Below are 22,047 nucleotides of genomic sequence, written 5' to 3'. Positions count from 1 at the left end.
TTTTCAAGTGTTAATCTTAATAAATTGTTGCATTATTTATTATCTTGTTTCGGCAATTTGTCGATTTCATATTGCTGTCTTAAATCATCGCATCAGTCGATTTTATGTATATCCCTGTTATATGTATCGTGAGCTGATATATATATTGGGTAAATCGATTTTTAATCGTCCCTGAAGCTGTATGACGTAATGTCTGCAAATTAATTACGATGGCAACGGGCAAGAGAGTATTTATCAAATAGTCTACAGATAAGTGTTGCGAGATTGACATGTGTGCACAAAAAGTGCATTGAAAATTATGCAGTCACTCTCAATCATTAATGCTGACAACTGAATTATGCATGTTTTTACCAACGTCGTTTAACTTTAACCTTAGTTTAATTTACTCTTTGTTTCTTTCTAATAATTCCCCTTAGAAAGAGACAAAGAGTGAGTTAAAGGTTGAAGTTAAACGCGACGTTGGTGAAAACGAGCATTAAACGTTAAAAGACAATTGCCTGGCGATCGTGGCGCAAAGAGTAGTGCGCTATTCTAATGAGCCAAAGATCCGATTTAAATCTGACCGAAAATTGTCGGTTTTTATTAGATAGCCACCTCTCGGAAGACAATAGCAAACTATCGAGAAAATAATGTTGCCTTTGCTCAGAAAACCATGCCCTATCCTAGAGAGTAATTCTTGCCAGAAAATCCTAGGGAAACTGTCTAAGGACAAACATGAAATCACGACATTTTAGTTATGAAGTATTCGACCGGAGAGAGAGAAATCACATATCTAATACATAAAAACAAATTGCATCACTTATGTTGATGGAAATATAACAAGTAATATCTCCAAAAGACTACCAGAAGAAACACAATTTGTGTCTGTGTTGGTAATCGTTTGAAAAGATTACTTGTTATACTTCGATCAAGTGATGCAATTTGTTTTGTTTTTATATATATTTAGATATGTGATTTCTCTCTCTCTCTCTCTCTCTCTCTCTCTCTCTCTCTCTCTCTCTCTCTTTCTCTCTCTCTTTCTCTCCGGTAATTATATGTAAAAAAACAAATTAATTTTATTAGTTAAATATGCAAAGTTTGTATGCAGATAGGATTATAATTAAGCGGTATGCGAATCAAGATTATTTCATGTAGTAATGTATTGGGACGATGCGTTTTATAAGTGCGCGTGCGCAATAAATATAGCGAGCTTCAGATTTCATTAGACAATTATGACGACGACCTGTGTTTGCACGCGCGATATAATCATAATCTCGCTAATTAGAACTCTTTGATGCTCATGCTTATTCAATTAACGTTTAGAATTGAACATTTTAATCATATTATCACATAATACGTGGGAATTCCGTCGAAATTTCTCACACAGTCCTTTGATTCTGCGGTAACGTATGATTTCCATGTATAACGTGTGTTTTCAGCAACAAACTTTTTAAGGAAACAATTAACAGAAAAATTTACTTAATCATCTTCCAGAGATTCTGCGAATTTTTCTATACCGTCTTGCAGTTTTTGCCAAAAAATATTTAACGACATTATTCGACAACGCCCATATAAAATATAAGAGAGCACACGGCGCTATTTTTGTTGCTCGATATGTTTAATTAGCATAATTTCATGCCCGCCAGTACTGGCAGGTGGGACACGAGTGGACAGCCCCGCTTCCGGCAGGCATTAGAGGAAAGTCACTGCCAATTCGACGCGATTTATTTAACCCAATACCCAATTACGCGAAAAAAAATAAAATTAACGGTCAATGCTCGAAATTACGGAGCAATAGATTTTGTTAACGAAATATAAAGGTATAGGTTTATAAGAAAGAATTTCATCGTGTTTCTTATAAAAAATAAATACAATAATGATCAATTAAACCAATTAAAGCGTCATTTATCGCGCACAGGTAAAAATATACGGTAGTACACGGTATAAAAGTATAGAGACATAATGCAAATTTTTATAATCTTAACAATTAACTAAATTATTATCTACTATCAAATGTAATAATGATAATAATAAAGTATTTGTTATCTGCAATATGTATAGAGTAGACAGAAATCCTTTGCAAAGTTTTCTTTTCCATATTTGTAGTATATCTTAATATTTCAAAATTTTAAGTCTTGAAAGATTGCTGCATATGTGATGGATTTTTATCAAGATTTTTACTATATAAGATTCTCTCTCGCTTCACTGTACTAATTGATATTGCACCATCGCTATTGCTATACCAAAAATAATCCTATTTTTGCTTCATTTCTCCTCTTTCTCTGCTCCGAAACGACCGATGCCGCTTGCTAGCATGCAAATCCCGGCGCAATCGTTCTTACAAATTCGTGTTAGGTCGGGTCAGCTTGAGCCAAACTCGGCTCGCAGACGTGTAATCTACGGAGCTAGCCACTAGGCGGGGTAATGATACGCTCGCGATCGGCGCGCGGAGGGGTATCAAGATAGTAGTAGCCACTAGTATCGCTAGTGAGGTGGTATGGTCGAACGCGGTCGGTGTGGTGAGTACTCGGTGAGACAAGTCCGGAGCTCCGAGACAGGAGCGATCTATATTTACGTTACCTGACGCAAACGCTTGATCTAGACGTACACAGCCACCAACCGATTCGCCATGCATTTCCACTCCGTCATTCGCTAAACGCGAGTAAAACGGCGGCGAAACGGCCCGCAAATCTGTCATTGAATAAATATGACTCGATTTTCTCGAGCCTGCAATTCGAACGCTATATCCTTCAAGAAACACCGCCGATAAACCTTGTAATTTTGTGTTTATATGTGTTTATGAAAAACTTAACTATACTTTTATGAGATATATTTTGTCCTGAATACATTGCATTCTCTAACAATAAGAAAAATGCACTTTGCATTTGTAACAATTTTGTAATTAAAAAAATAAGATTGAGAAATATTTTATTTAACAAAAACTTTCTTTTAGGCACATGTAGGTATTTTATAAGAGTTCGAGCAAACAATAATGCTATTTTCTTCGAGTTACGTTTTTATCTCGGACTTCGATAGTTCAATCTGGGCGATGTGGTGTATTATTGTGCGCTTCCTTGCGTTTTTAATATTATGCGAAGGCGCGCGTTTATTCCGCAGTTCCTCGCGGAACGTGACTAATTAAACATCAGGCGGAGAATTCTATCTGTAACTGCGCAAAACGTTATCAGTAAGTGGTGCGAAATGTGGATCTAGTGCAAGTTAGCGAGAATGTGCTGCAAATACACGAGGCGGGATTATTTTACGCCACTTGCCTCTAAATACACAGCCGTACCCGTATAAATTTTTTACGGATACGCCCCTTGTTATATTTTTTTCATTCCGGCATGCATCGCAAGTTGCAGCCATTTTGTCAACTGTTACTAAATTTATTCACGTTTCTAACAATAAAACAACAAAAGGATACGATTTGAAAAATGTAAAATATTTATTCAAATTAAAAAGTTTTACCGTATATGTGAAATATCGATAAAACAATAAGAGTCGTTAAATTTGATCAATTAAACATTATTGCATTAAATTATCGCGAGATTAATAAAATTGCGTACATAAAGCTTTATGCTAATTTTGTTTAACGCATCAGCATTCGATGGACGGATTTGCTGAGTACGAAGTAAGAATTATTTGTATACGATAATTATTATTACTCCTTTAATTGAACGTTTTTAAATCTGAACGCATACCGACAGTTTTTTAATTGCTATACCCGCTCGCGACATAACACGATTCCGAGTATGGTCCCAAGAGTTATATTGCACGGACAAGACAATTCGTATAGCGTAAACTCTTGAGAGAATTTTTGTACGTGAATCGAAAGCTATTCGCGCTAACCGTAAGTCAGCTCGTAATAATACCGGTTGAGAGAATAATAGAAGTGCAATGCGCGTTGTAAAAGATATCGTACACGCAACTATACCGTGATAATAGTAATTAATTTTGCAACGAGGATGTCGCTCGTTCGACAATTTTATAATAGAATCAATTTCTTACTTTTCAACAAATACGCGATATATTCTCGAACACATATCTATATATATATAAATGTGAGAATATATAATTAATATATTTTTACTTTATATAAATTAATATTTTTAATATATGTATATATTCTTTTGATATATTAAATGTTTTGCAATCTTGTAGACACAGAAGCAGATAATAATATAAAATCTGTTTTCATAATTGAACTCATAAAAAAGAAACACGATCATAAATTAAAAATTACACTATATTAAGATACCCATATAGGGTTTTACAATCGGCCCAATACTGGGCCGGTATAACTAATACTGGCCCAGTATTGGGCCGATTGTAAAATCCTATATGGGTATATGTGCATCGTATCGGAACATATGTCCATGTATCCACGCAAATTGATTACAGTATGCACAATTTACGTCATTATACGTTACGGAAAACAAATTACGTCAGCTGGGATCCTCGCGGCTACTAGTTAAGCTTACATATTATACGCTTCCTTTGCTGAAAAATAAAGCTACACGTTTCGATACATATAGTGGTCAAAGCGTTCTTTAGAGACACGCGATATTATATATTCATATATGATACATCTATACGCGCATGAAGTATATCATGACGTAATCAATCATTACACTCGATTTATCGGTTATTATACAAGAATAGCCGAATCCTCCGGAGGGAAATTTACAATGTCGTGGTGTAGCGATCAACGAGCTCCACATTTCTCATATACCGCTGGCAAATTAATAACAGCGACGAAAAACGATTAGCTATTTTTCGCTGCGATTGATCACACAGTGTAAAATAAGTGTCCGATTTCTTACACAAATATGCCGCCTTTCAGTGAATCAGTCAAAGAAGTAAACGACTGGGGAGGGAACCTAATAATGTTGAGAGGTGGACTAAAGCATGACGAGAAATTTAATTCCGGTCATTTAAATCGCACAATTATTTTAACGTCAATATGTAAAATTAACTGTCATTATTAAACTTATGCAACGCATGAGATTTGAAACAAACTATCCAATTTGTCATATTTTAAAAAATAAAATAAATATTTAAAAATGGAAACATCAAACTACCATAATTTTTACAATATGTTGAGAATTAATACATTCTTTCTTTAAAATATATAATATCTATATGAATATACACACATTCAATTCAAAAGAATCATTTTTTTTGCTACTTGTCCAATCACGAAAGTTGATACTGCTTTCATTTGCGGGGCGAGAAACCCGCTCTAAATGGGTACAAAAAGAATAATCCAGACTTATCCAGTTAATTTCCATCCCTTTATCTTCGAGAAAATAAAATAGTGAAATTGCCTAAAGCATATGCAGCGTCGGTGCAGTCCCGCGCGTTTCGGGGTTCGCCGCGGTAGCCTCGCTTTTTAAGCCGAAAAACAGAAAGCTCGGCGTAAAGCCGCCGTGCTATACAGCGGAAGATGATGCGAAGTCGAAAAAGGGGATCCGGGGCTACCCTGTGTTTACACGGCGCGGCGCGCCGCCCCGTGAGCATTAGCTCTATCTTTTCTACTGCCCAATCTCGCGTTTCTGAAATGCAAATTCTACCGAAACGAGCGGATGGCGAAATGAAGGGATCGATGCGCGGCGCGGCGCGGCGCGGCGCGGCGACGACGGATCTAACTGTTGGTTCCCGCGATTTGTCCCGGACGCGTTACATTATTGGTCAGAACGGAATAACGGAAACCTCTCTGAGATAGCCCCCTCAATCGCAATGTCGCCGAAATAAAACCGATTCGATTAAAGTATATTTCGGTGTATTTCTAAAAATAATATTATTAAAATTATATTGTTAAAATTATATTATTAAAAATGATCAAAATATAACTTAAAATAATTCAAACTAAAATTATTTTGCAATTATTTTAATAAAAAAGTAATCTAAAACACAGCATCTAAATTTAAATTTGAATCTAAATTTAAATCCAATTATTACGATTAAAAATAGTTTTAAGTCCATCTAATATCTCACTTTATATAATAATAAATAATGAGTTTTTCGTGGATATTAATTACCAAGCTAACGAATGACAAATAAAAAGGAACATTGAGAATTCAACGCGGTTGCATAAGTTAAAGCTGCATGTATCAATTCTTTATAATAACTATAATTATAAAGCGGACGTTTGATTCCGCTTTGAGCCATCTTCAACGATACAATACCTAACAATTAAGTAAAAATTCATTTATAATTTATTTTTACAGAGAGTCGTCTATACTTGACTATAATATAAAAATTATTTTACTATAAAAGATTGCTAAGCTAAAAGCACTGCACATTAATAAAGAATTCAGTGTACCTTACTGCAAGATATTACTACAATTATTATAAACGCATTACGAACGTGAAGACAAAAACTAACCATTGCTAACGACTTTCTTTCAAGAAATGCGATGATATAGAGTCGTCAGCGTTGACATATGCCGAGTTCGAAGGCCCCGTTACTCAGGTCATTTTCTTATAGCAAATTCCCACGTGATTTTCAATGGATTGTAAGGAGGGTGCATGAACCTATAAATTTAATAGCAGACAAACGTTATAGTGGTGTTTCAAAGCTTACGAAAACATTACAACACAATAATTTAATCAAAAATAATTCTCTTAAACAGATTAAATTATATTATAAATAAAATAGATGAATAAATCTCTAATTTAAATTACGTTCCATATTATAATTACTTATGTTCTGTTCTGCCCTTTCGGCAATTTATTTTAATCACTCTTTTGCGCGTTTATTGAATATTATGAAATAAATAAAATAATGAAAAAATTATTTTAAAAATTGTATTTTAGAAGATAATAAAAGATTTAATCTCTCTAATACCTAGCGTTTAGAATGAGGCTTAAACTTTCGGAATGATTATATTCAAAAAAGTTTTAAGAGCAAAAAGATCCCATACGTTAATTTTGTTAAACTTTGCAAGAGGACTGATGAGCCAGCACCAATTTCGTTTTGTCTGGGGAGTAAGCCACACCCTAATAGGAAGGCGAATTCAGGATACGTCAGCCACACACAAACACAACGCGCACATCAGGTACACAAAGTGCGACACGGGGAGTGAATTCTGTCACGAAAGAAGGGCAGCAGCGGTGGTACTTGAACTAATGACAGGACTACCTAATTAGGAAGACGCATTCGTGGGGAATAAGGTTACGAATTGTGCACTTCACAAATGAACAATTGCAACAGTATCAAACGAATATTTAACGTAGTCACAATTCTCCATAAATAATACCGCTAATATTTCAACGCCGTTTTTATTAGATTTCTGCGTTTTTATACCCTCAATTTGCTATTGTCATGATATATATACACGTTAAATTAAATTAAATGGCATTAAATGATATTGTCTTACAATTAGTCTAAAAAATATTTTACACTATTTTAATTTTAAATTAATTATTTAAACTTTGCTGTTCTTATTTTAAGAATATATATTTTGACATCTGAACCGTGTTAGATTATAAACCTGTATAAATTAGCAACTTCGATAGATTGTTTCCCGAAGTTCTTACTTGACCTTATCATTCTTGGATATCTGGAGATTCGAGTTGGCAAATTCTCAACAACATTAAGTGCATCGCTAATTCGTAAAATGGCTCCACGTTGCGTTCGGGGTTCATCAGCAACGTTTTTTTGAAGAAGAGGACACACGCACGAGCGCGGAGCGGCCGCGTGTTAATCTGCCTATCCTTCTCCGAGGCTAGCTCCATGTGCAATTACAATCATTAAGTCCTCTATGCTCGCGGTGAGAAAAACGGACGCTTGAAAAACCAAATGACAGTCTCTGGTGATGTAATGACAATGAGAAATGCCCGCCTCTGTCTGAACACCGGAAGTGCCCGCTACGCCGGAGAACCGAACGATCGCGCCGGTGTCGTACACCGGCGTTTTCTTCGTATAACGAATAAATGACTAAATTGCCGCGGTACGATTGCCGCTAATTATCAAGACCTTCGGCAAATAACAAAAAGCGAGACGCTCCGCAAGAGAATTCGAAAAAATCTCGCGCGTCGAACGAACGAGTCGGATCATCAATAGCGAAATCAGTCTTCGCGTGAAAGTCCTGTGAACTGGAATTTACAATAATATCTGACGTGAGATAAAAATTATCGATAAATACATATTAAAAAATTGTCAGATATATACTTTCTTAGCGATAAACTCTGCGACACACTTAAAATCGTTTTTTCCCTATTTGCAAGTTTCTAATCAAAAGTAAAATTTCTTAAACCTTAAGATAAATTTAAATAAAAATTATCAAAAAAAAAATTTCTTTAAAATAAAATCAAATTAATTTAGTTAGAGAACAAGATTTAGTTAAAAATAAAATTCTTTTTCTTTTTAAGAATTTAAAACAGTTTTTGTGAAAATGAATAAACGATAAATATTAAAGTTTGCCTAAGCCATTAGCAATTTAAATCACATTATTGTTGCTCTCCCACAACAAATTTGGTAATAGCTAGCATGATTATTAGCGAATAAACCGTACCAACGACGGCAACGACGTTGTTCAGTCTTATTCGTCATCTACGAGAAGGACGCAACATAAATTACGCATAATGACGCCGCCTTGAGAATTTGCACAATCTAAACTCAGACGTTCTAGTATACGCTTATATGCCAAATATTTGAATCCCAGTTTCCTGAGCGCATTCTCACGATTTCTAATAAAGTTTTTTTATATTGGTTATTTTCGCTAATATAACTATTACATAAATAAAATATATTCTACAGCTTGTATATATTCACATATAATCTTTTTTTTATATTTTCTCTCCATGAGAGACTTTACAAAAAAAATACATACATAATTATGTATATATAAAAATTGTATTGGTTTAAAATAAAGCAAGCAAAGAAATCCAAATTTCAATCAAATAATATTTCATAGAAACATTATTTAAAAACTTGCAATGAGAAAAAAACCGCTAATTAAAAACTAATTACTCGTTTAATAGTCATTAATTTCCAGTAATATTACAAAATCGCATCAAAATTTTGGATGCTCTTTATAATTCGGGTTTATTGCTCGTGTATCTTTTATTTCAGCGAACATTAGACAAGCGAAAAATCAACGTATGCATACTCGTGAGGCCAATGATCGTTCCTGGTATTTTTTTATTTTGGTGCACAAATTTCCGAGAAAAAAGAGCATTATTCGGGTTTCGGGGCCCGCATCAACGGTTAGAGAAACGTGTTCGCGCGCGACTCGACAAATCGGCACAATGCCGATTGGATGCCGCGCGCGCCAAACAAATCGCGGCTAATAAGAGGTTGATGCATGGTGCCGCGAACTGGAGGGGGCCAATACATAAAAATAAGATAAATTTTACATTCGGCTGGTGATGAATGGCGGGATGAATTATTGAATAGTTAAACACACAGCGCCTTACCGGACCGGCTGGGCTCCGGGCCCGAAACCGGGCCCGAAGTCGGATAAGATACATCGTTACCGAGCAGAGCCAGGGCCGCTTCTTGCGAAACACGGAGTCCCGCCGAATTCCGTCTCGAAGTACCGAATCGTATCGACAAGTCGATTTTTTGCTACAATGGTTTTTAATAGCTCGGCTAGGTCAAATAATCGAGTTTAGAACTGATATCGATTTCGGTGGACTCATATATGTTTATAATGCGCGCAACAAATAAATACAGAAACTTTTTTTACATGTCTACAATATTGAAATAAATTTGCCTATTTCTAATAACTACAAGGATCATGAGAGATCAGCGCAAGATAAGAAAAAGGGAAAAAAACGATTGCATATTGTAAAATAAAATAAAGCTATTTGGCGAATATATGACATACGATATAGGTAACAAGTGGGATGATGAATTAGGTATGCGACGATACTATCGTTATACTTTTGCTTTCTGAGACGGGCGATTCTACGGTTTTAATGGCTGGGAAAGCTCGTAATCGCCTTCATCGCGAAACGCCTTACCAATGTTACATTTGAAAGGGTAATGGTGCGACGGAGGTGCGGTACTCCGAGAAATACCAAACGCGGGACGCAAACGCGGCGACACATATCCCGCTACTATTTATATTTAAATTCTTCCCCGACAGAGATCGCCGCGCTCGATAACGAAATTTAAATTCCATTTGAGAAAGTGTAACGAAATTCGTATAATTCGTCGAAGGAAGCCGGCACAGAGATTGAAAGTACATGTGTTGTTGGTGCAGGCGTAACGCAATGAGTAACTGCGATACGCGATAACGATGTTCCATATTCAGACTGCTCTTAACTGCGTGTCGTCGTGCAATACAAATGGTCCAACTATAACGACCGCCTGCTCTTTTTATGCCATAAAAAAGGATTTCAAGATTTTTCTAAGTGGGTAACTGACTTAAAAGTTTTCCTTTCTGCTTCTTCCAATATTTTCTTCTTTTGACTACTTGTAAATACATTATTAACATTTAATATAATAGCACTAACATCTACACCTACACTATTCTACACCTAATTATCTTAATTTTGTTATGGAATTTTCACGTCTTGTTTTATGGAAAAATAATTTTCGCAAATATTCATTGAACATCAGCAGCGCTAATATCTATATATCAATACACTCAAAAAGATAAGACGGAGCTCGTTTCTCAGACGCGATCGCCATTGTAAAATGTAAAAAAAATTTCTCATTAAAACATACGCGTAAATAAAATTGTCGCTGCGGATATAACTATATATATTTCTTTATCGAGCGCCAAAATTGTGGTTATTCGAGATTGTGGAGTTTGTGAAAGCTCCGGGTTCGATGTCTCTCCCCTTTTCTCTCTCTTTCTATCTATATACCATTTCATCCTCCCTGTCTTTTTTTATTCGTCCTGTCCCTTTAGAGAAGTTCGCCTCGAAGGCGCGCGCGCGGACATTCTTTCTCTCTCTTTCTCTCTCTGACGAAGCTCGAAGGCGTTTCGGCGCTTATTATTGGTCTCCTCGTCGGGCGCCTCCGTTCCTGCGGCATAAATTCACCTGCGCGTTTCACTTCGTTATGGCTCTATTCACAGTGCCGTAACCACACGAGGACGGATATTCCTTGCTGTGCGGCCCATTCAGGACTCTCGATACACCAAAAGCAACGCAGCGCCAACCGCGGCTGGAGAACGCGCACGGTGCGTATCGTTGATTGTTTAATGCTCTCTCGAGAGCAAAGTATAAACGTGGTAAATGCAATCATAAAAACGTATAATGGGCAGTATTATCGGTATAATATGTTTACGGATGGAAACAATGTGGCAAGATTAAGCAAAAAATTCCTTTTAACTGAATTCATAACAAGATGCAAAATATGGAATATATAATTTCTATATATCATTATATCACTACATATCAATTAATTTTAATTTTTCAGTCCTAATAATAGAATTATTTTTTTAAGTCGCTATATAGCTAAAAAAACATTAATTAAGGGCCGGTTGTTCCAACCTATTAGTATACCTGATAGTTAAATCATATGTCTATCTTTGTCCAATGTAAAGGATAAACAAAGACGTACATATAATTTAACTATTAGGTAGTTTACCAACAGGCTGGAACAACCAGCCCTAAATGTCGAATACCGGGGAAGTATTGACGCGAAAAATTAGGGCTCTATTCATTGACATTCATAATGACAACTAATACTACTATTACATCACTATAAATCCAAATGTGTTATTTCTATACCCGCATAAACGTCTAAAAATGACACATTCGACTGAAGCTCATTTTACATGTTTCGTTGCATTAACACATTTAATTGTATTAAATTAAAAGTTAATACTTTCAATCGTTAAAAAATGTGATTTAAAAAAGCAAGAAATGTGTAAGAAGAGCCTTTAACACACTTATGGATTTGCATCAGTGCATGGCATTTCGGAAGCGACGGCATCGATACACAATGCAGCATCAATCACGCGCGCGACAAGGGGCATCCTTATAATTGGATACGAGGTGTTAAATCTGCTGGGTGTGGCTGCGCACAGGAGTTATGCCCGCCACCAATAATCCTCTTGTCGCGAACGCTATATACGTATTATACACACGGCCGCAACGCATCACGGCGCTGACTAACGTGTAAAGGGGGAGTCTATTAAATTACAGCGTGCGCGTTACGATGTAGAAAGTAGGTAAGCGATATCCTCTTTTAATGCGAAGTGATAGCGCGGTATGTGGGAAACCAGACGAATCTATTTTTGCTGACAAACGAAATTTATAACGAAAAGAAAACGTATTCGTGAATACGTCCTAATTGAAATAACACGTTCAATTTTACGAGTTCCGCGTCCTACATTTATCTCCAATGTTTGTAGCCTGACTGTAAATTGTTACATTACGTACATTATGCAGAATTATGTTATCTATAAGTACAAACGTCACGAATTAATTTGGAACTCGTTGAATATGAAACAAAAACCACAACTCCTTATTTATTTATATCCGGTATAAACCATCGCCTGCCCTCTTGATGTACATTCTGGCCGTTCATTGATCGTCGTAGCTAAGTATCTTCGAGCCGTGTAGTACCATTAATCGTTAATGGTAAAATCGATTTGTGGACCTATTTAGCCGATGGCGTAAATAAATGTAGCATATATACATCTCGCGGGCACCGCGGTGATGCTTAATGGATAACGAAAAATCTTTGCACGACTCGGAGGCCTCGGCCACGGTTCTTCGACTGGTTGAATGGAGCAAAGGTCTTAGAAGCGGGTTCATTACAAGGCTATAAACGCACGTTATAAGGTCGTAAGGATGCGCGGCAATTACTTAAGAACTAATCAGCCGAAACCCGGGACGATGGCAGCTATCCATCAAGAAATCATCGACCTTAACTCAAATGATCCTCTGTTGTAGTTTCGCGAACTTACAAATACTCATTGAGAATTTTCGGTTTTCTTATTTCTTCTTTATAATTGAAAAATCTCCAGTAATTCTTTGTAAAAGATTTTTTACAAAAAGTTACTAAAACTTTATAGTTTCTTGTAAAATCTCCTTTGATTTTGATAAATTTGCAAAGAAAAATAATTCCCTATATATACATATATATATATATAATAATCAAATTTGAAAAAAATACCATTTTTTAAATCATATTTGTCTAATAGTACGAAAAAATTTACACATTTTAAATGTTAAAAATATTTTTTAATACATTTTTTAATATTTCTCTTTAATATTTGCTATCTAATATTAAATCTCATAAATCCAAAATTAAGCGACGCGACTGGCCAGTTCGCATTTATTCTGACTCACAACGGTTCAACCATGATTTGGTCCTTCTCAAGTGAGATATTATAATTATAATTAAATACGCAACAATTAGACATCATGCGTCGCCAGACGTTGTGTCCTAACTACATCGTGCAAACGCCATAATATTTGGTGCGTCAAAAAAATGGAAATGTAAAATTTTGTAGAAATTGCAAAAATGTAAAACTGTGAAGAAAATTAAACTGACCATTTTTTTCCACTAAATCCGTACCGTGCCATATTCAAAGTCACATTGAATTAAATCTCATAATAATAAAAGGCAATATTATGATTAACAAACAAGGGCTCTCGATAATAAAATTAACAAGTAAAAAGGTCTTTGAGAGTACAACGCGATTGACAGTGAGTAAATTAATGTTATATCGATATTTAATAATTAATTGATAGAGTACATAGTTATAGGATTATGTATAATTATGTATTAGGTATTGAATCCTATTTGGAATTAAAGATCGATATAATGTTAACTTACGCATACTGTCAAAGTCCTTTTTTTACTTGTTACTTGGCTACAAAATAATGTGTGAAGAATATTTCGTGCACCCACACGTTGTTCCCTCATCATTGATAAAGTCCAGTTTAATCCATTTTAATAAAAGCAAGCGTTCCTGAGAGAAAGTCTAATCTCTCCTGACATATGCACCTCTACGGCTACCGGTGTCGCGCGAAAGGATCTCAGCGCTGCTAATGGGCGAGATACTAGAGATACTCGTGCTTTCAGTGAGAACCTCGCGAGAGAGCAGGACGGCGGAGTGCGATTTGCGTGGTTAAAGGATCGTTCGGGAGATCGCGCGAGGTGGAATAAAAGAGAAGAAGAGAGAGAGAGAGAGAGAGAGAGAGAGAGAGAGGGAAAATATCCGTCCCGTGGAAGAGCGCCGTGGTGGCGAACGAGAGCGAAGAGCTGACAGTCGAACGAACGGGTCAAGATCGGGAGAGAGAGACTGACTGAAGTATAATCAGGTTTCGACTGAGTCCGCGGCCGCGTGTAATAACAGTAATCCCTCCCTGCGCCGGTAATTTGGCTGTTCGCTCAAAAACTCCAAATTATAGAAGCTGCTGTCATTAGGCCGCGGCGGAGCGAGCATCGTACGCGCAGCATCGCGCTGCTGCGCTCGCCCGCTTCCCCGAACCTGACAGAATTTTGGGAGAAACTCGACAGCGCGAGTTCACGTCCGATCGTTAGCGATAAAGTTTCCTTGACGTTGACAAACCCCGCGGCCTGGACATTCTACCGGGACTTCGGCGCTCGAGGTATACGAGGATGATACGACGTTCGACGGTTTCTTAATTCTTATTCGTTCGGATACGTCTTGTTAGAGTTAAGTAGCTGTCAGGAAAGTCTGTGATGCGATTTTCGAAATGAAAGTAATTGGCAAGTAGAAAAGAACAAGAAAGAGCAAGGCAGTATAGCGGAGATTTTGTCATGACACATTGATTAGCGTATTACGTAGCTTGATATATCTGGTATCTGGTGAAGAAAATATTTCTACCTCTTCGTTATTTCAAACTTATATAATTTAAACAATCGCAAATGTTACCTGAAGAATACGTCATTATTTTAAACAGGAATTTCAACGTAATATTATAATTTTTGTACACATCAGAAGTTTGAATGATTGCATCCCGCGACACTCGTACGCCAAAATAATGTTAAAATTATATACAACTAACTCTTAGATATTCTCAACAGTATTATTAAATTAAAGCCTTGCTGTGTAGTGGGTGCACAACAGCTAGTGCCATACATCGTTCTTCATTGATCGTTGTATGTCCTCGATAATTCATTTGCACATTCGAAGATCGAAACAAAGCGATACGGTGCTCGCGCGGAGTTGTTTCAGTTGAAATGGAATTTACGGAATGACGCGCGCGCTTATGCGCCTTCCAAGGTGCATTCGCCTAGGATCGACAGAGCCCGAGGGAAGGACTTCTCCGAGAAAAGAATCCTAAGGAGCCAAAGCAGCCGAAGAAGAAGCGCGAGGGAACGAGCCGGGCTGATACCTTGCGGGCATTTTCTGGCATAGAGCCCCCTGTTCGTTCCTCGCGTTCCCCTCATTCCCTTTCCTTTCGTATCGTATCAAAGGCGACTCGAGGGGGAAGAATGAGAAGAAGATCGCCGATCGTTGCCCGTATGCCTCGAAACGGCCGTTTAAAACTCCATTACGCCCGTTCGTGATCCTTGGTGCGATCACGGGGTACGCTCCTCACCGTAGAAGAGGCATCTACGTGAACTGGAAAAGGGTTCAAACGATTACTCAACGTGACACGTCCTGAAACTACGGGGGAGGAAGAAGACCCATCTTCAACGTCGAAGACTTGATGCTTCTCGGGGCCGCGGATTCACGATCGGACACAACTCGTGTGTCTACCCTGATTGAACGAATGTCCGAATAGGCCCAGAATTCTTCCCAGAAAAAATATATAAACACTTGCATTAAGTTTCGAGTTGTTTTCATTACACTCCAGATTATTTAATACATCGATAACTATAAAATCATTAAGAGACTTAATATATGACAATGTGTTCATAAGATTAAATAAAGCACATGCAATCGTATAAAACTTTTTTTAGCATTTTTTCGATCGATATTCATAGTTAATTGCATATAGTAAAACATTTTCTCTTAAACGCATGTTAAATTTTTAAAATCATGTATAATTGTTTGTTTAAAAAAGTGAACACTCGACACGTGATTTTTTCATGAATTTGCAAAAGTTTATATGAAACAGTGAGCCTTTCTTGACACACGCGATAGAAGTCACATTTTTCTCCAGCGAGAGAGAAAAGAACGTATGATTCATCAATAAAAATTCCGAAACAGCTCCAAGACGGCCTTCAAAAATTAATTCAGCAAATTAATCACGCCTCCTGCCTCGCGATACTTTATGAAGACATTCAAGTGGGCACACAAGACGCCAAGTGCACGAAGTGGTTGAAGTTAATGGGCTACCCCGTATATACGTATCAGTGGCTAGCCTTCGCACATGTTCGCCTTGAATACCCGGCGAGCGTCTGCGAAGTACTCTACATTTGGACGCGCGCGCAACGCGCGACGGACGGTCTGCATAACCGCGATCCATTCCGAGGTTAACAAGGTTGCGGAAGACGCGATTCGAGAAAACGCGCGAGTTCGAAGGAGTCGAGACTCGCGGCTCGGAAGATTTTAGTCTTCCGCTTCTGCGCAATCAGCCGGGCCGCTCCATCTCTGTCGGCTTAGCGGCCAACTACCCTATAGGTGCATCCTCCTTTTGATGCATCGAATGCACCGCGTGTGCAAGCCGTGCGATCCTCAGCAACCCCTCGCGCGTTTCGCGCACACCCACACACCGTCTCACGCAACGCGCGTGTATACGCGCGCTCACGCACGCGCGCACACTGGGGCGCGTGCTCGCGAACGAAAGAGAAGAAGCACCTGGGAGCATGCGAGATCGTCATGAGAGGATTAAGAGCTTACCAGATTGGTGCAGATTGCTTTAATTTCTCAAGCAGCGCGCGAGCGAAACGTATATATAGTGTCGCGCGGCGAAGCGATGAAAAAAATTCCCCGGCGTTCAATTTGCTAACGCATATAAGATGCCAACGCAATATGGCCCTGTTTTCCTCTTTGTAACTGAACTGAGACGCGCCGAGACCAACGGCGTGATTTTTTTTATAAGTTTGTGGCACTATGAAGAAGATCGTTTTAATCGGTTACCACACATTCGGGAAAATTATATTATCTTTTATAAAAGATGGAATACGTTTGCCACTAGAGTATTATGTACTTTTAGAAATATCGATTGTATTAATATTCGATATGAATAAATCGCGAGTATTCTTAAAGCGGAACTCTAAAAGTTCAAGTGTTTCTACTTGTCTAATTATTCATGGATATGCATGCTCACATTTTTTTTTGAAGCGATCAAGCTACCGAACTGCAGAACAACGGCGGAACTATGCATTCCTATGCAAGTACTGCGTGCCGATCTTAATTCCATTAACGCACGCGAGCTTGATTAAACGTAAGCAAACTTTTTATATAAGACGCATCAATCATCAAACTCTACATTAGTATGATAAAATATCATGTAAAGATATTAAAAACAAGTCGTTAATTAATGTCTCCATCATGTTTCACAAGAATGAGAAATAATCGTTGTGTATTACATTGACAAATTATTTTCTAAGCATAATATATATCGAAATGTATATTGAGATTTTGTAAACTTGTCAAAGCTACACGTGCAATTTGACACTTTTCCGTGCAAAAGCAAAATTGCATTTACAATTAGAGTAAACCGCACTTATAGAAGCCTTTCTAATAATATTGCGAAACAGATAAGTGTCGACCAAAGTGTTTCGTCAAATGTACGTATCTCTAAGCAGATGGACGTTTTCACTGGGATTAGAGTTTCCTTGAATAATCGTGGTGTAACCACGTTGCGTCTAGAAAAACTAAATTGGCGTGAGACAGAAAGCACAAAGAGGGAGCATCGTACGTTCGATTTGATGCGGGAAAAATAACCCGATACATACACGTGTTCCACGGAACAAACAAACACGCGACCGTACATCTTATTCCGGCCCTATCATTGTTAATATATGTATAACCGTGTATCTTGCCTGACAAATCACAAATTATCATTTGCGGTCTTCTGGCTTCTATACCTAATTCGCCGCATATATATGCATAGGAAAACAACATATTTTGTGGCGACCCATGCACCTGCAATTTCGTCGGTCATCAGTCGCAACATTATGAACGTAATGACGAACTTTTGTGTGTGTGCAATGTGTGTGTGTGCACTGTGTGCGTGTGTGTTTGTGATGCGCATTTATTATTACGTCTTAAAAACCGCTTTATGATATTAAATGTTATTTCTTTTTGCGATAAAAACATTATTTTGATAAAAAAATCCGCTTTTTTTCATCTCAAATAAATCTTGAAAAATAAGAAATTAAAAAAAAGTCAAGGATGTTCCTTAAAATATTAATATGTCTGTTAAATAGATCTATTAAGTATATATGCTTTGACATATAATAACTTTGGACATAATCCAACTTGACATATGGCGTTATTCAAAGAAATAGTTAAATCAGAATTAGATTTTTACGTTTTTTATTTCTTTTCGGCATAAGTGCTTTGAGGAGAAAAGCAAGTAAAAAAGAAACAAGCATTAATGCTAATTCAATAAAATCTATATAATTCGCATAACATGTGAATGATAAACATTCGATTAATCATCGAATAAATTTGAAACAAAATGTAAAATATTCCATGATGAAAGAAAAACCGCAATTATGTTTCCACAAAAATATAATTTCATAAAATTCTACGGTAATAAGCCTATATACACATATATATATATATATATATATATATATATATATATATATATATATATAATATATATATAATATATATATATATATATATATATATATATATATATATATATATATATATATATTATAATCGGTTAGTGATATAAAACTAGGCATAAAGTGAATTCAAGCTACTCATGCGAGGACACCTAATTGAATGAATATTGGAGGTATGTCTGTGAATCAGTCATCGACATTAACTTTACGAGCGAACGCACAACTTTACATTACACTCAGCTTCGCCTCCATTAGCACGGACTTCGAACGCGTGAATTATATATGCGTTTCAAACTGCGATACTTTAAAGCCTTTCAGAGTTAATCCTATAATCCGCTTTTCACGTCACTTCAGTTACTCCCCGAGCGTGTGGAAAATGTTCGCCAATTAAATCGCGAAAATGTTAAATCACATTCAGAGACCTAACTTTGAGGTATTTGCAAGTCAGTGACTTTGCTCGATTTTATATTTTGTGCTAAAATCATATTTTTTTGTCATGATAGTTTAAGTGTCTAATATTGCATAAAAGTTTATTTTTATATGCAAATATCTTGCCTGTCTTTAATTAAGTTATAATCTCGTATTTATTTCCTTATTCGGCGAATAATGATTTCCTATTATGCTTAATTGAGTTAAAATGAATGTGCAACATCATCATCACACCTTACTCATTTCTCCTTAATTAAACTTTTATTTCTCTCTGTTATACACATGTGAGCAAAACTCGCCGCCGCGGTCGTAATGTTCGTTGGTCTTCTGAAGTCTTTTTTCGAAACGTAAATCTCTTATAACTTCTATACGTTTTAATTTGTAAAATCAATATTTCTTTCCAATACTTGAAATCCTTCTTTATAAGTACGTCAATCTGACATGGCCTCAAACGCGTCTTTAATCCTACATACAATAGATCATTACACTTCATCTTTATATTGCAAAACGATAACGACTCGTATTGTGTCGCGACTCAGAGATAAAAAGGACCGAGTGTCACGGATAACAGCACCAAGCCTTCCTTTCCGCTTCCGAGCCGCAAAACAACAGTCGGCCGTTCTCGTTCTGCCTGTTGTATCGATTTAACGGACTCGCACCGACCTCTTTCCGTTCCGACGCCGTCTCTTGGTGGCGTAGACGGTCCCCAGCTGGCTCATGGCGACGGGGTTGTTGGGGCCCGACGCCGACGTCGGGGTCGGCACCGGCGCCGAGGTGGGCGTCATCGCGGGATCAACGACGTGGGGCTGAGGGTGAGTGGCGGTCAGGGTGAGCTGCGATCCCGGGGGATAGCATGCCGCCGTCACGTAATCCGTCGGCGCGAGGGACGCGGTCGGCGGTCCACAGATCCCGGCGATCCCCGGTGCCCCACCGCCCCCGCTGCCGCTTCCGCCGCCGCCGCCACCGCTGCCGACGACGCCGCCGCCGCCGACGCCGACGCCGCCACCACCGACACCGACACCGACACCCCCGACCACCCCCAGCCCCGCCGAGGCGGCTCTGTCCAGCGCGTACACCGTGCAGACCGTGACGCCCCTTGCCTCTAGCGACGACGCTACGTCATTCTCTGTCACCGTCGGTGCCACTGCCACCAGCTGCTGGCGTCGGGGCACTTGCTCCTGATGACACCACCGTACGCGCGCGGCCGATTACGACGCGGCAGCTGCGACAGCTGTTACCGCCGCAAATTCGCCCTGTTGAGCCAAGTCGAGCGACCAGTGTCCCCTATGGACGCGGGATTTTTTTCTTTCTTCTTTTTTTGCGAATCGAGATCGGATTCTCTTACACGTTATCACTCGTCAATTGACATTTAACGGCATTGATGATACAGAATAGCGAACTGTCATTGAATCGTAAACGAAGCTAGATCGCTCAGTGGATGACTTTCACAGTTCACATTGGATAAGTCATCTCTAAATTTCACAAAACGTTATGATGAATGTGTAGCGTCATTAGGAAATCCTTAGACTCGACCAGCTATCGTCGGTATCGTTCTCGACATCGATGTGAGATTCGCGATACACTGTACACGGAGCAAGATCATCTTTCCACGTCATTCTCTACGGAACAAGTTCACTGTCACTAGGAAATCGCAACGTGACATCAACCAGATTGCAATCGCTCAGTCATTCACTTTCCCAGCCGATAAAATCGGAGTCAACAACTGCACCACGGGGTAAACACTGCGGGGAACGTCAGCAACGTTCAAGAATCAGCGATGACCGGGACACCTGGACACAGTGCCATACGATTACCACTTTCAGCCCAGGATGGGGAAACGCGGGACTCGCCCCATCCTCGACTCTGACATTACGGACAGTTCGAGCTTATCTAATTCTCACTGCAGATGCATGTTAAATTTCACTCTCACTATCCCCCGACGAGCGCCAGCACTCTCTCGATGCCCCGGTACCACTCGATATTACTATCATCCGGTTGCGTGACGGTCATGTGGCGCGATATCTCGGTATATCTGCCCAGAACACTCGGGACATCCAGTTGGCCGACCGGTGCGAGCCCGCTTATCACCCAGACTTCCCGATCCGGTCGTGTCACGTGTGCGCGAATAAACTGACCCGCGCGTCCCTCTCGTTCACACGATCGTCCTCTCTCGTTCCCTTTCTCCGTCGATCGGTGTCACAGTCCCTCCCTTTCTATCTGTCACAAACGAGAAAGAGAAAGCCACCTCTTCTCCCTACCAGGGTTTCTTTCTTCACCACCCTTGCGATCCGTCGGAGCGAATCAACTGATGCGAATCACCGAACGAGCGATCCGTTCAAACGCGAATCGTTGAAGGTCCATTCGATCTAGGTTCTATCTGCACCAATACCGCTCGACGAGGCTGGAGAACCGGAAACCAGTGGCAAACGCGAAATCTAATTGATAGGTCGGTGGCGGAACCCTCGTGCTGGCGGGTTTCACGGAGTGGAGCGCGTAACGATGCGGTGCTCGCTTCGTAGAAGCGTATCGTGTACTGGCGCGGGCCTGCCGGGCGTAGCATAAGTCAGGAGAGCGTGGCATAGATCGGAGAGTGGAGGCGCAGGCCAGTGGTGGTGGGCCCAGCAGAGGAGTAACCCTCCACGGGTCGACCGGGAGACCGGCCGCTGGTTTCTATCCGTCGTGACGCAGGGTCACCACTCTGACCCCCACCCGCAACACTCGCCACGCCTACGAGTGAGCCGAAGAGACCAATCGCGGTGCCAGCATGGCGCTACCGGCCTAACCACCGCGGAACCACCGATGGAACGATACCATCGCGCGCGCCTCGAGATTCCACCTACTCCCGGCGTGCTTTTCCTTCTTCCTCCGCGTCCGCGTCCACCTCTTTACGCCTCCGAGTCCGCGAACCTGATGTGTATACGTTGCGCCTATCTGCTCTCTCTCTCTCTCTCTCTCTCTCTCTCTCTCTCTCTCTCTCTCTCTCTCTCTCTCTCTCT

The 22,047-nt window shown here is 39.2% G+C and overlaps 1 protein-coding gene across 2 annotated transcripts in view; it reads right to left on the bottom strand.

The window, feature by feature from the left end:
* LOC143904792 (uncharacterized) overlaps positions 1-21,645 on the bottom strand; it is a 218,466-nt gene extending 196,821 nt beyond the window's left edge. The window contains exon 1 of one of the 2 annotated variants that reach the window (XR_013259043.1): positions 19,715-21,644. Coding sequence is in view for 1 of the 2 variants with exons in the window: in XM_077419730.1 (XP_077275856.1) it covers positions 19,715-19,836 (122 nt within the window). In the remaining variant the exon portion in view is untranslated. Of the gene's footprint in view, positions 1-19,714 lie in introns of both variants that reach the window. The other variant, XM_077419730.1, reaches the window with a different exon arrangement.
* Positions 21,646-22,047: the final 402 nt, after the last annotated feature.

Source organism: Temnothorax americanus, unplaced genomic scaffold (genome assembly GCF_048541705.1).
Source record: "Temnothorax americanus isolate GAGA-0224 unplaced genomic scaffold, ASM4854170v1 Scaffold109, whole genome shotgun sequence".
Lineage (NCBI taxonomy): Eukaryota > Metazoa > Arthropoda > Insecta > Hymenoptera > Formicidae > Temnothorax > Temnothorax americanus.
This window is presented reverse-complemented; position numbering and strand designations above follow the sequence as displayed.